The sequence below is a fragment of the Hylobates moloch genome, unplaced genomic scaffold (assembly GCF_009828535.3).
Source record: "Hylobates moloch isolate HMO894 unplaced genomic scaffold, HMol_V3 SCAFFOLD_4, whole genome shotgun sequence".
Classification (NCBI taxonomy): domain Eukaryota; kingdom Metazoa; phylum Chordata; class Mammalia; order Primates; family Hylobatidae; genus Hylobates; species Hylobates moloch.
This window is the reverse complement of record NW_026652279.1, coordinates 24,243,265-24,259,155: the sequence shown is the minus strand read 5'-3', so window position 1 is coordinate 24,259,155 and position 15,891 is coordinate 24,243,265. Positions and strand designations below refer to the sequence as shown.

The following is a 15,891-nucleotide window of genomic DNA, read 5'->3' as shown; positions in this document are numbered from 1 at the left end:
GCTGAATGCATCTTCCTTAAATAGAGAAGACTAAACATTTTGCCCCTAAAGTTTATTGATTATAATGATATTATTGCAAAAGTGTGGCTAATTCCCAATGTAAACTATCACAGAGCAATAGTGCTCTTCCCCCTCAGCCAATTAACCAAGAAATTCCATGGCTCAATAAAATTCTCCCTATTTGAGTCTCTACGCCTTTATGTAAAGATGAGCTATGTTTCCTCACACTGCATCCTTAACCTCTCTGCCAGAATCCCATCACCTTTTTCTACTTAGCACATGCATCCTATGGCAGTCATTTCTAAATAGGCAAGTAAAGGAATAGTTCACTTCACCTCCGGATCTTTTCATATCCCCTCAAATTTATCAAATGCAATGATGGCAGGCAGAAGAGATGAGAAGGAATCACTGAGATATGATTTTTCACTATTTTCTCATCCAGCAAAAATACCCTGTCACTATCTATTTCTAGTCCCATGGCAACAATGACAATCCATAGCCTGGGAGAAACCCATCCTTTGTAATTAGGAAGATAAACGTCTGAGAATTGTCTGACCCAAGAAAGACTAGTTTTCTCAATTAATATGTGATGACTTTCCAACCCAGAGAAACAATGTGGTAGTTCCCAGTGAGTTATTGGAGGCATTAGGGCCACAACCCCATGCTCTTGGTTCAAAAGCCGGAAAGCTTTTTGGAATGGCTACCACATTGCTTAGAAGAGAATTTTCCATCATATTAATTCAAGATTCACACAAGTTTTCGAAGCAATAGTATTTCTCTTGCAACATTCAAGTATTTAAATACTATCAAGCAATTTTATTTTGGACTTTTAACATGCTTCTCTCGGCCTAGTATGTCATCCACAAACCTCTTTAGGTCAGCTTTGTCTGGTTAACATCTACTTACCTTTGGGATTTAGTCAAGATCTACCTTCTTTCAGAATCTTTCCTTGTAGTATGCCCTAACCAGGCTGTGTTCATTGCTCTAACTATGTAATTCTACTCTTCGAAAACAGAGGGTTTTTTTGTCCTATTGCTGTTTCTACTAGAATTATTATTTATCATTATTACCCTGAAATAGTACCTACCATAAAGAAGGTACCCTGAAATAGTACCTACCATTCAGATACATATTGCATAAGTACAAGTCATATCACCAGATTTCTAGTCCCATTTTTCCCTCCTATAAAGTTAATTATAGCAGATCAATGATCACTTCAGAAAATTCAAATTAGAAAAACTTTCAACAGCTTTACTGTACCCACTACAGCCTCAAAGACATCACCACTTGTATCACTAACACATTATTTTTAAATTCAACATGCATTTATTAAACCTAGTCTGTGCTGGGCACTGCTCTGGGTATCGAGTGTTGAAAGTCAAATGTAGCATACTGTCTAGCCTCGAGAATTTTACTCTCTAATGAGAGAGGATAACTAGGCAGATGATTACAATGAAATACAACAAAGTCCATGATAGAGTTTAAATAGGGTGCTGTGGAACTCATAAAGAGACACCCCTGCTTATATTCATGAAGGCTGAAGGCAAACAACAGAAATCAATTCTGTCTACGTTAAGCAGAAAAATAATTTAAGTTATGAGGGATAATAAACAGAATCCCTCGGAAGGCCAGGGAAACAAAATCAGAAAATAAGCAGAAACAAAGGAGGCTCAGTTGTCAGAATCAAAGCCAAAAAAAAAAAAAAAGTCCATAGTACCAAGCTTACTGGGCACTGCTGCAGTTTCTTCTAAAAGAGGGAAGCTAGAGATTGTTCTACTGCATCCAGCTGATGCTGGATATCACATCTATCTGTGACAAACGGTTTTTGCTGCTACTGCTGTTACTGTCAACAAAATGGGTTTTCCATCGCTCCAGCCTTTTTTGTGTCCCTAGATCTTGTTTCATTCATGATAGGTATGTCTGATTAGCCAAGACTGAATTAACAACTGTACCCTAGCTTCAAGGGAGGCTAGGAACACGAATATCTGACTTTTTTTTAGCTCTACAGTGATGCAAAAGCTTTTTCTTTCATCCAAACTTACGCAATTGGTGATCCTCTATTAATTTATCAATGGAAATAGATGTAAGAATGTTGTGCTGTTAAAAAGATGAATGTATACATCACAATCCAAAAGAGGACCATGAATTCCAAAAGAGGAAGACTGAGTAAGAGAGAGCTTTCTCCGAGGTGTCATGTTTTGAAAAAATAAATTGAAGTTAGCTGGTAGTCCAGACAGAAAGCAGAGCCTCTGCAAAGGCAAAGAATATCCACAAACCCACAGAAGGTTGAATAAGTGGGGTAAAGAGTATATGTATGGGGCCTCAAGGTGAATATGAAAAAGGATAAATGTGGGAATGAGACTGGAGATTAAAGCAGAAGCCAAGTCATGAAGGACCTTATGTTTCACGCTAAACATCTTTTACTTGATCCTCTGTGGAAGAGCAAACCAGAAACAGATACTGAAATGACTTTATTTATGATTTAGAAAGATTATCTAAAAAGCTGAATGGATACTATATTGGAGGGATTATTCTGGAAGAATGGATAATGATAACTATAAATCAAGGTGAATTAAGTGGGTCTCAGAGGTCACTGTAATGATGGGGGAAGGGGACATACTCAAGAAGTGCTAACAAATGAAGCATGAGTTAAAAGTTAAAATGTTATGCTAACCACTGAGGATCCCAAAACAAATAAAATGCAAAGTCTTTCTTGAGGAACTTACAGTTTAGTTTTAAATGTACCTAAAGATAAATGACATTATAAGAATTTTGTGATTTTGTGTCTTAAAATTGAGTTCTCACATGTTTAGTATCTATATCTAAGCTGGAACCACCAAACACCTCATTAGGAAAATAATCTACCTAGTTTTAAAATGTGTGAGAGTTTTCCATAATCACCATGACATAGACAGAAAGAAAAAAACAAAAACAGAATTCGATATAGATGGTGGTATCAAGAATTACAGCCTGGTTGCACCATACTGCTATCAGTTTTATATAGGAATGGTGAGAGGAAATAATGGTGTAAATTCAGAGTGAAAGCAACTGTACAAAACCACAGCAAGCAGATCTAGGATGTAATATTTTATGGCCTTCTAGCAAAATTACATATCGTAAGGTCTTTCTCTACATGCTTCCTTTTTTCCTAAAGGGCAAAGGGGAAAAATACAATTCTTCCTTCCGTTAAGAAATAATGATTGACTACCTTCTATGTACTAGGAATTATCTTAGATAATAGAAACACAGGAAAATGTCCTTGCCCTCATGGAGCTTAAAGTAAATTGGCAAAGACTAACAATGGGCAATGCACGCAACAGGATAGAACATTGTATCTGTGCAGGAGAGAGGCACACAGTGCTCTGAAATCCTATAGTAGGAAAATCCATCTAGCTCTGGTTTTGTTTGTTTGTTTGTTTGTTTGTTTGTTTGTTTGTTTTGAGACAGAGTCTTGCTCTCTCTCCCAGGCTAAAGTGCAGTGGTGCAATCTCGGCTCACTGCAACCTCCGCCTCCTGGGTTCAAGCAGTTCTCCTGCCTCAGCCTCCCCAGTAGCTGGGATTACAGGTGCGTGCCAACATACCTGGCTAATTTTTGTATTTTTAGTAGAGCTTGAGGTCTAAAAAACTGAAGGCTGAATAATAGTTAATAACAGTTAATCAAATCTTCCTCTAAGTATTTTGGGAAAGAATATGCTAGGCTATGATAAAGTATTAATTAAAAATAAATTCTAGAGTTTATCTGAATAACGACTGTATAAGAACAATTGAAATACAACTATGTTAAGTGATCACCGTAAAATACCAAAAGGATAGTTCTTTTAGGTTTTGAGAAGTCGACATGTATGATGGTAGCATAGCAGTAACAATTGTTACTATTTGTACTATATTATCAAGCAGTATTCATGAGATTTTCCTGGAAATAGTCTGATGGACTGTAAGAGTCATATATGTAGTCCTTAGTCTTATAGTGCTTGAATCAGATTTGGTTAAAAGGATCTGGAATTTATTAGTGCCACATGCTATCATAAACATTTACCTTGACCCTCACTTAGATAAAGGAGTTTTTAATGTCTAATTTAGGTCATTCTTGTTGACCTGAATTTTAAAGCACATTGAGAGTGGATTTTCTTTCATTCCCAGCAATATTAAGAAATAAATTGCCTTTGTTGCTATTGCGTGTGCATTCATTCAAATAAACAGGCCAATTTATGCAAATATAACTGTTTTACAAAACTTCATCATCTGAGAAAACCATGTTACAGTTCTCTTTGAAAGTTCAACAAGGAACAGTATCCATGCATATTTAAATCTGCCGGATGATACTTGAAAGAATAAGTATTGAGGTTTTCTTTGACAGTTCAGTGAAAATGTGCCTAGACTTCCATGTTTTAAACAACTACATGGCCTCTGTTAAAGGATGGCTTATTTTCTCTGACATCACTGTCTTGGTTTGTTCTATCAGTAAATAATGAAGAGGCGCTTATCGGTGCACTGTGACTGTGAGCATGGTGGAGATGCTTTAGGCTCTGGTTTATAAGGAGCCTCTGCCTCAGGATTTAAGTCTAAAGTAAATTTTGAAGCTAAAGCATTTTAAAAGGGTGAGGCCATTTATAGAGGAAAAGAATCACAACCTTCAAAGTCAAACTGTTCAGAAACAATGGAAGTAAATCCTTCCAACCTGCCAGCAGTACACAGAAACGCCATTGAGTCTATGCACCCCCCTCCTTCTTGCTCTCTCTCCCTCTCTCACACACACACACACATATATGCATACACATACACATATTCTACATACATAGGACAATGCAAATAGCTCACTTCCTTTTCTTCATATCCATCTTACATGGTGACAGCATGTTAATAAGAATAGAAACAGCTTAAAAAATAACCTTCTAATTACAACTCAAGGCAGATAACGTCTACTACTCAAGTTATTTTCAAATTTCTCAGACTCAAACAGTAATTCTACTTATTTATAGGGAGCCAGTGTGATGCAATGTAATCAGATATTATTGGGTATTAAATGCTTCCCCAGGCACCAGCTTATATATTCTACCAACCTGGTGAAGCAGAAATCATTAATTTCATTCTTTCTATGAGGAAGTTTAGGCTTGAAAAGTTAAAACATGTGTCAACATTGTTAAAATAAGAGAGTGATGGAGTCCATTATTCAAATCCAGGTCTTTCTGACACCATAACCAGTGTGCTTATTTATTTTTGTGCCACATCACCTCACCTATCCATACACATTGGGTTTGTATCTTTTGTGAGGGTGAGTTTTTCGAGCCTGCAGGTAAAGAAAAAAGTGAACATTTAAAATTACCTTGGGGAATTCCCTAACCATGTATATGCCCAGAAATTCCAATAGATAAGTTTTTCTTTTATTTTCTCATTTTTTTGGAACTAGAATATATGATTATTTTTTTCAATTGAACATCAGAGGAAGGAGATGGATTCTTTTTAGAGGTCGTGGGATGTGTGTCTTTAAATACCAGAATCACCTTTGCAGCAGCAAGATGCGCGCATTATGAGAGGCCCACAGAAATGAAACTCACTGAATGAATTTCATGTTTTCTCTAGGCCACACCAAAACTGAGTAGACTTACTCCACACCATTTAAACTAATAATCTTCCCTTCCTTTCTTTCTTCCTTTCTTCTAATTGAAAAGAGGGGTGTTTGCTAAGCACATGAGTTCATACATCTAAATCACTTGCACATATGATATAGTTCCAATGCATTTTATTATAAATATGTACCAGATACTGTAATATGTATAAAAGAAGGATACTTATTAAATACTTATTATAAATACATGCCAAATACTATAATATGTATAAAAGAAGAATACTTATTAAATACTTATTATAAATACATGCCAAATACCATACTACTTATTATTAATACCTTGAAGAGGTATTAATTTTCAAGACATCACCTAAACATTCACTGTTTCTTTGCATTTCTCTACCACCAGCTGGCTTTTTAGCTACTCCCGTCCTCAAGGGGAAAGGCTCTAGGATGGAAAGATTTCATCCAAAATGGCTGCCACTGATAGAATCCATATTTTTTAGTTGGGGCTTTTCAATGTAGGATTAGCTAAAAATATGAGCTGGGAAATTCAGATCATATTATAAGAGCGTCTCCTTTTCGAAGAGTCATTATATATAATAGCAAACTCAGATATTAATGTCTTAAGTTTCCACCAAATGACACCAGGAATAAACAGCCATGTGAAAGTCACCGCTGACCTGTCTATAGAATATGGTTTTTTATACAGACCCAGAGCAAACATTTGTCTTGATCCCAAGGCAAGGAAAACTGTACTTTACGGAATAATCAACATGATTTTGACCTCATGAACACTGTAAATCTTGTAACAGAATGGGCAGTGTTCTTCCTTTGCTTCATCCAGTTTAAAGTTCAGTGTTAATTTTGAGGCTCACTTTTAACAATGATATAGTGCAAAATGGCATCTGCCCTTTATCTCTAAGCTTTATCTTACTATTTTACCCATATTTTCTTTTCATCTTATTTCATCTATTTTATTCTATCCTGATATTTTAGATATTTTTCTAAGTCTGCCTCCAGCCTTAGTTTGATCAAGGCAGGATTCAGGAGAACAAAGAAAGAAAGAAAAACATAGTCATCAAAAATGATTAGATACCTCTTTGGGGATTTATGAAGTCAATTGTTAATGAGTCCTATAAATCACAGCATGCCACAAGGCGGGAGTTAAGATTTCTTTCCTAATCAGAAAGTTTCTAACTGAATTGTAGCATAAATTTTTCCCTTGGGAATGTAGCACCTGGGGCCATAGTAGAAAATGAGACAGACATGGTCTCCTATAGTCATGAAGATTAGATAGAAAAACAAACAAACAAACAAGAAATTATACTAACCTGTGATAGGCGCTGTGGGAGAAGACACTAGAAGTGTAAGACCAAGCCAACAAAACAAAGGAAGTTTTTGCGAGTGTTGCATTTGAACCCAGAAATGGTGGTTAGAGCGAGACTTAACAATGATTAGAAGCTATCTAGTCAGCTGTGTTAAGTCAGAAGGAAGAGAATACGAATCTCACAGATCTCCACAGATCTCCTGTGGAGTTTTGAAATTACAGCTAATGATGCACTGAATTAAAAACATGAGATTTATAAAGAAGCCCTAGTTTCTTTCTTTTAGCATCATCCCTATCCGGAAGCACTATATGTCTGAGTATATCTGTAATCTGACAGTCAAATACTCAAAGCTGTATCTTCATAATTTATGACATCTCTCCTCATAACATGGAGCTCTCATTCTATTGCTTTGCTTGTTTGTTTGCTTTTATGGTCAGTAAACTGTTCTGGTAAATAACAATTTAAATTGCATGAAATGCTTACAAACAACACTGAGCACCCAATTTTAATGTAAGAAACGTGTGGGAATATCTAAGCATGCATATTTGTATGTATTTACTATATCCAATACATCCATATGGGGAAACCTGAATACTTATTGTCAGAATTTCTAAGTGTGAGAATTTTGTCTCATTTTTCAAAATCTGCCCACTGGAAGACAGCTGGCCAAACATTTGAACCCATTACTTCCAATCTGAGCTAAATAAACAAACGTAAGAGAATCCTCTCCAAGGGCTGCTAAAGAGAACTGTCTCAAAATAATCTCAAGTTTGAAAGACTGTTTGTCTAAATACATTCTACTGCCTGGATAATTTATTTACTTTTGTTTTGGCCAAGTCATTCAGAGGAATTCCAGGTATTCTTCAAATCAAAGTGGCACTGTGATTGCATTCACATAATTCTAAATTATTCTCTCCATTTTGGAGAGAGGCAGAGAGGAAGAGTCTTCATGGGGAGGTATATCCAGCCACATTTTCCCATGTTTTCATACACAGGCTAGAATCCACCCTATTACCCATTAGGCAGAAGTAAGATATTAACTTGAGTACATATTTTTTTTCTTCATTTATTCTATTAGTACTCAAGGGATCTCAGTTTCACAACTTCGAAAATCTCTCCAAAAACAACCAAGTCGTACAAATGAACACGTTACAGGTGTACTTCGCAGGACTCTGGGAATGTAAGAGTCTGTAGTGTTTATTTAATAAAGTCTGAAGAGAACTCTACAAGCCACAGACGTTTGAAGAGAGCCAGCTTGATCAGAGCAATCTCATCCTACCTGCCTCTTTGGAAATCTGCGTGAAGGACTCCACACCTTTCTCTCCATAACTTCCTTCGGATGCGAGAGTAGACACATAATTCCAGCCTAGGGCCTTTACAATGTCTACCATGGCCTGGGCTTGGAAGGAATCAGGTGGCACCACGCGAGAGAAGAAGTCATAGCGCCGGTCATCACTTAGCTCGGGTGCCGTTGATGCATAACTAATCTGGGGGATCTGCAAAGACAAGAAAGCACCACGTGAGAGTGCACCATGAGGATGTAAGAGACTCATTTATACTTATGACAGTTTACTTAAAATAGAGGGTTTGAGCTGCAAAGGGGATATATGTTTTGCCAAACACCACCATGTAACTGTAGACCACCTAAATGTAACCATCTACTTCTTAGCAGCACAAAAGTATTGACTTTAGCGTCTTGCCTTTTTATTTCCTTATCTTAGGAATAAGGGAAGGAGGTCAGCATGGGAATTCCAAGGTCAGGGTCATGGTTGTTTAGAAGAAAAAGATTTATGACCATTCTACCAAACATGGTGAATCACACTTTACTACTTATAAACCAATGGAAATAAAAATACAAAAACCTGGCTGGAGTGTGTATAAAGATTGGTTTAGTTGGCACAGCTTGTGAATACTGGTGGATATCATTAGCCATCTAACATTGATTGATTGCGGATGGTCTCCAAGGAAATAGCTAAGTAAGTGACAAGCATTATCTAATTTATTCTTCACAAGAACATTTTAAAGTAGCTCAGTAATACCCTTTGCCCCAGGGAAGAGAAATTCCCCACCCCCAAGGCATTTACTCTGGTGGTCTTTGCACATTGACAGGCTTTCCTCAAAATTTTCCAAATTCTCTTTTGGATTCTGGGAGAGAGCTGGCAGCATTGTCTGAGTGGAGGCCACAAGGGCCTGTGGTTTCTATCTTTTCCCTTCAAGGAACCCTCTGACCTCTACCTCACATGGCATTCACCAAATGTCCTGAAGAGCTCTAGAACTTCTGCCTATAAAGATCATCTTAGGACTCCACAGGCCCCTTGAAGAAAAGTCAAATTATCTCCCTCATCTGCTGTAGTATTTATTTCTTAGGATCATTGGAAATTGGGCTATATGAGTAGTCCTAACACATCTACTTTGCTAAATTAAATTATATACATGGAAAGAGCTGCAAAAAAATGTCTGCCTGGGGTTTCAGGTAGCCTAAGGCCAGCCCCGAAGTAATCACGGATGAGAAATCCGGCTTAGTCCCTAACTTCAGAACTCCTATGCTAGTTACCTCTTCAAAACACCCTAACATTTGTTCCCTTTTTTGTCTTAATTCTATCAAGCAATAGATAATGAGTGATACAATTAATTTTCATGTAAGAATGATCAACTCTGACAAAATTCTGCTTACAAACTCTCCCAGGTCTTATCCCTGCTTTATCAGAAAAGGTTTCTCGAGTGTCCAAAGGCCAGTTGATCTTTTCTCAGACCAAGCCCAAAAGTCCAGTGTAGCTCAAATATGGTAAAGCCACGCTCAAGTTGATTCTTCGAACCCTGAATATTCTACTCACTATTAACCCATTTATTTCCTTCCTTTGTAGTTTGCCTAAAGTATACCCATTTGCCATAGTTTAAGGCTAGTTATCGCCTCCGTAAAGATCATTTTTCCGCCAACATTTCTGGGTCAGCATTAAAGTCCTGTGGCCCTGAAATCAGACGACTCACCATTTTCCACGCAGCCCGTCCATGATGCAGTTCTGCTCTATGACCATTGGAGGGCAGGCTTTCTGCCCCGACTTAATTCAAAACCAGTGTGAGAAAACCTGCATGTCTCCTGATGGGTCCTTTTACCTGAGAAACTTCTCAGTTATAGTGAGGTTTAGTGCAAATAAAATAGGATTTGGTATTGACAAGATGTAGGATCAGAGCGTGGCATTTCTGTTTGCTAGTTTTTAATTTGATGAAGCTATTTCACTTGAATGAGTTGGTTACATCACTAATAACAAGTTCTGAGAAACAGGGAAAATGAATGTGCATTGCTTTGCATGATGCCCGGAACAGAGGGGTGCTTAATACATGGGAATAATAATCATCGAAAATAAAGAATGGTATGTTTTTCCTTACTAAAGTTATCGATTCCCCACATTTGACTTCCAAGTCCTCTGCTGCACGTCATCACGAACATTCTCCACACTGTCCTATGGCAATAAAATGTTTTTACATATTCCTTTCATTACTGCTTTCAAAGTAATATGTACAGTTTATCCAACTCTTTATTTTGTACCAGTCATGTTCTAAAAGTTTCATATGCATTGCCTTATCTAATCGTCAGCAAATACTCTGAACCGGACTATACAGTATTACATTAGACTGTATTACAGTATTATTAACTGGGTTTACAAGGGAGAAAATTGAGGCTTCGAAGAATATTACCTTGCCTCAGGTCACAAAGCTATAAACAATCACAACTATAATGCTTTGCTGAATTATTACTAAAATATTTTTTAAATAAGCATTAAAAAGGAAGGCCAGTAGATTAATGGAATCCAGGCTGACTTCTGTTCACATCACTGACTACATAGCCACTAAAAGTTATTTTACTGGTCGCTCTTAGACTGTTGTTCAAACACCTTATATAAGCACCTCAGTAAAGCTTATACAAATATCTTAATAGAATGAGTTACCTATGTGTCTATTGTAGTTTGGAGGTTATAAGTTTTAGGTAACAAAAATATCAACTGAATAAAGGCTTTGGACAGAAAAATAGAAGAGGGAGGGAAAGAGGGAGAAAGAGAGAGAGGCTTTCCCTTACAAGAAATAAAAAGGAAAGAAGCCAAGCATGTCAATACATTTCCATCAATTCCAACTTGTGGAAATGTAAAAGCTTCATGCTCTTGCACAGATGTCTTTCCTGGCAAAATCCCTCTGTACCTTTGAAAGTGTGCTAATAAAGATACATCCAGCCCTCTACATTAATTTGCATTTATGTAGCTGCTGTAAAACATCAGAATTGCGAAGTGCCCCAATGCAATGCATTTTCTACACCATGCCAGAAATTTTAGTAATGAAAATCCTGAGGAAACAGATTTCTTTCCTCATTACTATGCACCCTTTGAAAATAATTACTATCTGTGGTGTATCCCTTCCAGTGTAAATAAGCAATACCTCCTGGCTTAAGACCCATATTTCTCTTTAGGATCATGCATATACCCTCTATCCAATGGTACTTATTTTGACACTATGAATATAATGATGCAAGAATAAGGAATGAAAGACAAAATGGATTTTATTCTGAGATAAAAATATGGCTTTATAAGGATATCCCTTGTAGCAATAGAGATGAAGAACTGGAATAATTTATGTAACCTATGAAATATAGTGTTGCTTATTTTCCTAGCTATTATGCTTCATGTTTAGTTACTTGCTTTCAAGTTTACATTAAAGCCTACATAATAATTATTTTGAATGCTACTACTGGTACCTACAACTGATCAAATGATAATTAGGCATCTTTAGCAATTAACTTCTATTTTCACCCAAATATCTAGATATACTTTCTCTTGCTGCTATTGGACCTTTTCTCTCTTGCCAGTCTTCTTTGGAAATGGAGACTTGATCTTTTGATAAAGACAATTTAGTGCGATAACACTCCAGCTATATAAAAAGAGGTATTCCATCTCGTCTTAGGCCTTTTTTCTTGAACGTAGAAAACTAAAATATTTTTAATCTTTATCATAGGACCACATTATCATCTTATTATTCTTTTCTCTTCATAAAAATTTGCCTATTGCACAGGAATGGTTTTGTTAATGAGTATCAAATAGGATTTAAAAACATCTATAACCTATTCTATTTAGAATAAGTGTATGCTTTTTAATGAAAATTAACAACATATTATTTATAAAAATGTAGAGAAACAAACATAAGAAAACAGGTTAATTTTAATGCCTTGATTCCTGTCAACATTTTGTTGTATCTCTTTATTGCCTTTGTATGTATATTTGGTTATGCACACATACTGATATGGTTAGGCTTTGTGTCCCCACCCAAATTTCATCGAGAATTATAATCTACATAATCCCCATAATTTCCACGTCTCCAGAGACCAGGTGGAGGTAATTGGATCATGAGAGCAGTTTCCCTCATGCTCTTCTTGTGATAATGATTGAGTTCTCACAAGACCTGATGGTTTTACAAGTGGCTCTTCCTCCTTTGCTTGGCACTTCTTCCTGCCGCCTTGTGAAGAAAGTGCCTTGCTTCCCCTTCGCCTTCCACCATGATTGTAAGTTTCCTGAGGCCTCCCCAGCCATGCTGAACTGTGAGTCAATTAAACCTCTTTCCTTTATAAATTACCCAGTCTCAAGCAGTTCTTTATAGCAGTGTGAAAACAGAACTACTACACATATATAGTTATTAATTATTGTTATGAGCTTATAAATACTATCTATTATTAAAATACGGATCTTAGTCTTCCCTTCCCTTCCTTCCATCCTTTCTTTTCTCTCTTTCTTTCTGGTTGCATAATATTCTGCTGTATGAATATTTGACCTAACCTAAGCCTAACATTCATTTTTAAATATTTAAACCTTTTCAAGTTTTCACTGTCATTATAAGTCAAAAAAAAAAAAAAATCCTCAGAGCTAATGCAAGCCTTTATACATACTCATGAGTATTTCCTTACAATAATGTTTAAGTCGCTCTACCTCAAAGTGACAGAAATATTTGAGGTTTACATTTAAATCTTTCTCTACATGGAAATTACTTTGGGCTGTTAAATACAGAAGAACAGTAATCGATACTTTTTTCCTTCCAAATGGTTAACTACTTGATTTAGCACCATTTATTAATTAATCATTCTTTAATGACAGAAAAGAATATCTTTTGTTCTATATTAAATTCTTAAACATCCTTAGGTCTTCAGGGTGTATCTTCTACTATTTGATTTTTTTTTTCAAGTCTTGGGCCAGTGTTTTACTATGTTAGCTGTTATGAGCTTAGAGTATTTTGAGGCTATCTGAGTTGCAACATACTCCCTCTTCACAGCTGTCCTTTTCAACATGATCATGGATAATCACATTTTTAATTTTCCTTATTAGACTTAGGATAATTATTTTTAGGTCAACAATAAAATTCCATTAAGATTTTAATGAGAATTATACTACAGCTATAAATAAATTTGAGTAGAGTTTAAATATTTACAACATTTTATCTTCCCCCATGGGAAATTATCTAGTTTTATCTATTTGGTTGTTCATTCTTGCTCTTCCTAAAATCTTATAATTGTCTCCATGTAAACCTTGCATATTCCTTAACTTTGTTTTTAAATAATTATTTTCATTGCATTATGTATGAGACAAAATAATTCATTTTGTTATCTCTTTATTGCTGCCATATAGGAATCTATTAATTTCTGTAGATTTTCTTTGTGTCTCCTACCCTTGTTATAATTCTTATTAGTTGTAATAGCTTTCAGTTTATTTTCTTGGGATTTCCATGTAAGCGAGTTATAATGATTCAGTTTTCTAATTACTTCAGCTAGAGTTTCCAGAAAAACAAGAGCGATAATAGGAAAAATTCCTTTCCCTTTCGTTATTTCTGAACAGTGAGCAATTAAAAGCCAACTAGTATTATTCTAATTTCTTATCTTGAAAAAATACATAGTTAAATTAAGAAGTTTATCTTTAATTTTTTTATTTTGTCAATATAAAGTCTTAGCTAGAACCTATAGGACATTCCTTTAGATTTAGAAAGACACTTTTAGAATTGAAAGGGAACTCCTAGATCATATGGCCCAAAGTCTTCCTCTCCATATAAGTTTATGACTTGCTTCAAAAATACTGTGGAGACCCTTACACAGTCTCTGTGTCACCATCTACCACCACATGTCTTGAAAGCATTTTCTTTATATTTGCTATTGATATAGGATGCTCTTATTTTTACTTGAGACACAGAACGGCACTTCCTCAGGATATCTAGGTAAAGATATTCTATGAACAATAACAAAATAATGATAATACTATAAATTATAATTTAGTGTCTTCCCATGTGTGAAACATCATGCTAAGACCTGTAATACATTATTTTATTTTAATCCTCACAACAGCACATTAACACAATTTCTGTTTTTCTGATTTTACAAATAAAGAACCTATGGCATAGAGAGATCAAGAACCACTTTGAAGGCTACGTATAAGTAAGTGGCAAATCTGGAATTCACTTTGAGCACATCTCTAAATCCTTTACTCCTAAGCCCTGTGCTACAATTCCCCTTTAAGAGAACATCATTCCAGTTAGAATGGCTTACAATTCATTTTTTTCCCTTCCTTTATAACATGTTCTGCCTCCTGCATTGTGTGATACTGGTTAAGCCTTTCTCTCCCCTTACTTGGAATAGTCAACCACTTCATGTTTTTTCTGACATACTACCTACCTTTAGTCTTATAACTTCTCATTCTCTCTCATGAGAAAGATGAGACATCCAAAACCTTTTTTCACCTATTCAAGAGGGACCTTCTCTACACATCCTCACCAATGCTTGTTATATTTTGTCTTCTTGATTATAGCCATCATAACAGATGTGGGTCGATATCACATTGTGGTCTTGATTTGCACTTCCTTGCTGTTGTGCCCCTTTCCATGTACCTGTTGGCCATTTGTAGGTCACCTTTGAAGAAATGTATATTCATGTATTTTCTCCATTTTTTAATTGAGCTGTTTTCCTGCTTTTGATTTGTGTGAGTTCTTTTATATTTTGGATATTATCTCCTTATCAGATACTGGTTTCCAAGTATTTTCTTTTATTTTGGTGTCTCTTTACATCATTGATCGTTTTCTTTGCTATACAGAAACTTTTTAGTTTGATGAAACCTCATTTATTTATTTTTGCTTTTGTAGCCTGAGCTTTCGGTGTGATGTTCAAAAAAAATCATTGCCAAGGCCAATATCAAGGAGGTTTTTCTTTTCTAAATCTCTGCTGACTCATCACCTACGAAAGTATCTTTATAATCAGCTGTATCGACACATCACTCTAAACTATACATTGATCTAGAATCCTGTTTGGAGAAGAAAATGTATTTATTTCCTTGGATACTTTATTATAAGGTATTCCATTCTTTCAGAGAAAAGATCTATGCATGAATTCACGCTCTCGTATCTGCAATACATTTCCAAACATCCAAGGTGTCTCTACAAAAATCAAAATTTCCCCTAGGCATTTTTTAAATCAGTACTTTTTAGAATGCTACAGACCTTTTTGCTTCTGTAACTAAATAACTTTAAGCAGTGATTAAAACTTTTTCATTTTTTATATTGATGCTTCAGATTAATTTACAAATTCTGAATGCTGTGTGTTGCTGTGTTATGCTAGATGTTGTGATAATTCTAATAGCACTGTAGAACCAACTATTTCCAGCATCCTTGAGGTGTTCAGTACGGTAAACAGAAAATATGACAAAACGTCCAAATCTCTGTGGTGTTCTTTCTCTCTTCACCAATTAAGAAAATCAAATACCTATAGCCCTTAATCCTTTAAGAGGTTAATATAGTATATATAGTATAATATATAGTATATTATATTATAGAGTATAATATAGTATATTATATAATATTGTATAATATAGTAATTATATAATATTGTATAATACTGTATATTATATAATATACTATATTAGTATATTAGTAATTTACTATATTAGTACAATTTAATATAAGTATTAATTATATTAATAATAT

General features: G+C 35.4%; 1 protein-coding gene across 5 annotated transcripts in view; it reads right to left on the bottom strand.

Annotated features, from left to right (window-relative positions):
* GRM7 (glutamate metabotropic receptor 7) overlaps positions 1-15,891 on the bottom strand; it is an 890,122-nt gene that overhangs the window by 595,901 nt on the left and 278,330 nt on the right. For all 5 annotated transcript variants that reach the window (XM_032149559.2, XM_032149558.2, XM_058437196.1 and 2 more), the window contains exon 2: positions 8,177-8,393. In XM_032149559.2, coding sequence (XP_032005450.1) covers positions 8,177-8,393 — 217 coding nt within the window. The remainder of the gene's footprint in view (positions 1-8,176; positions 8,394-15,891) is intronic.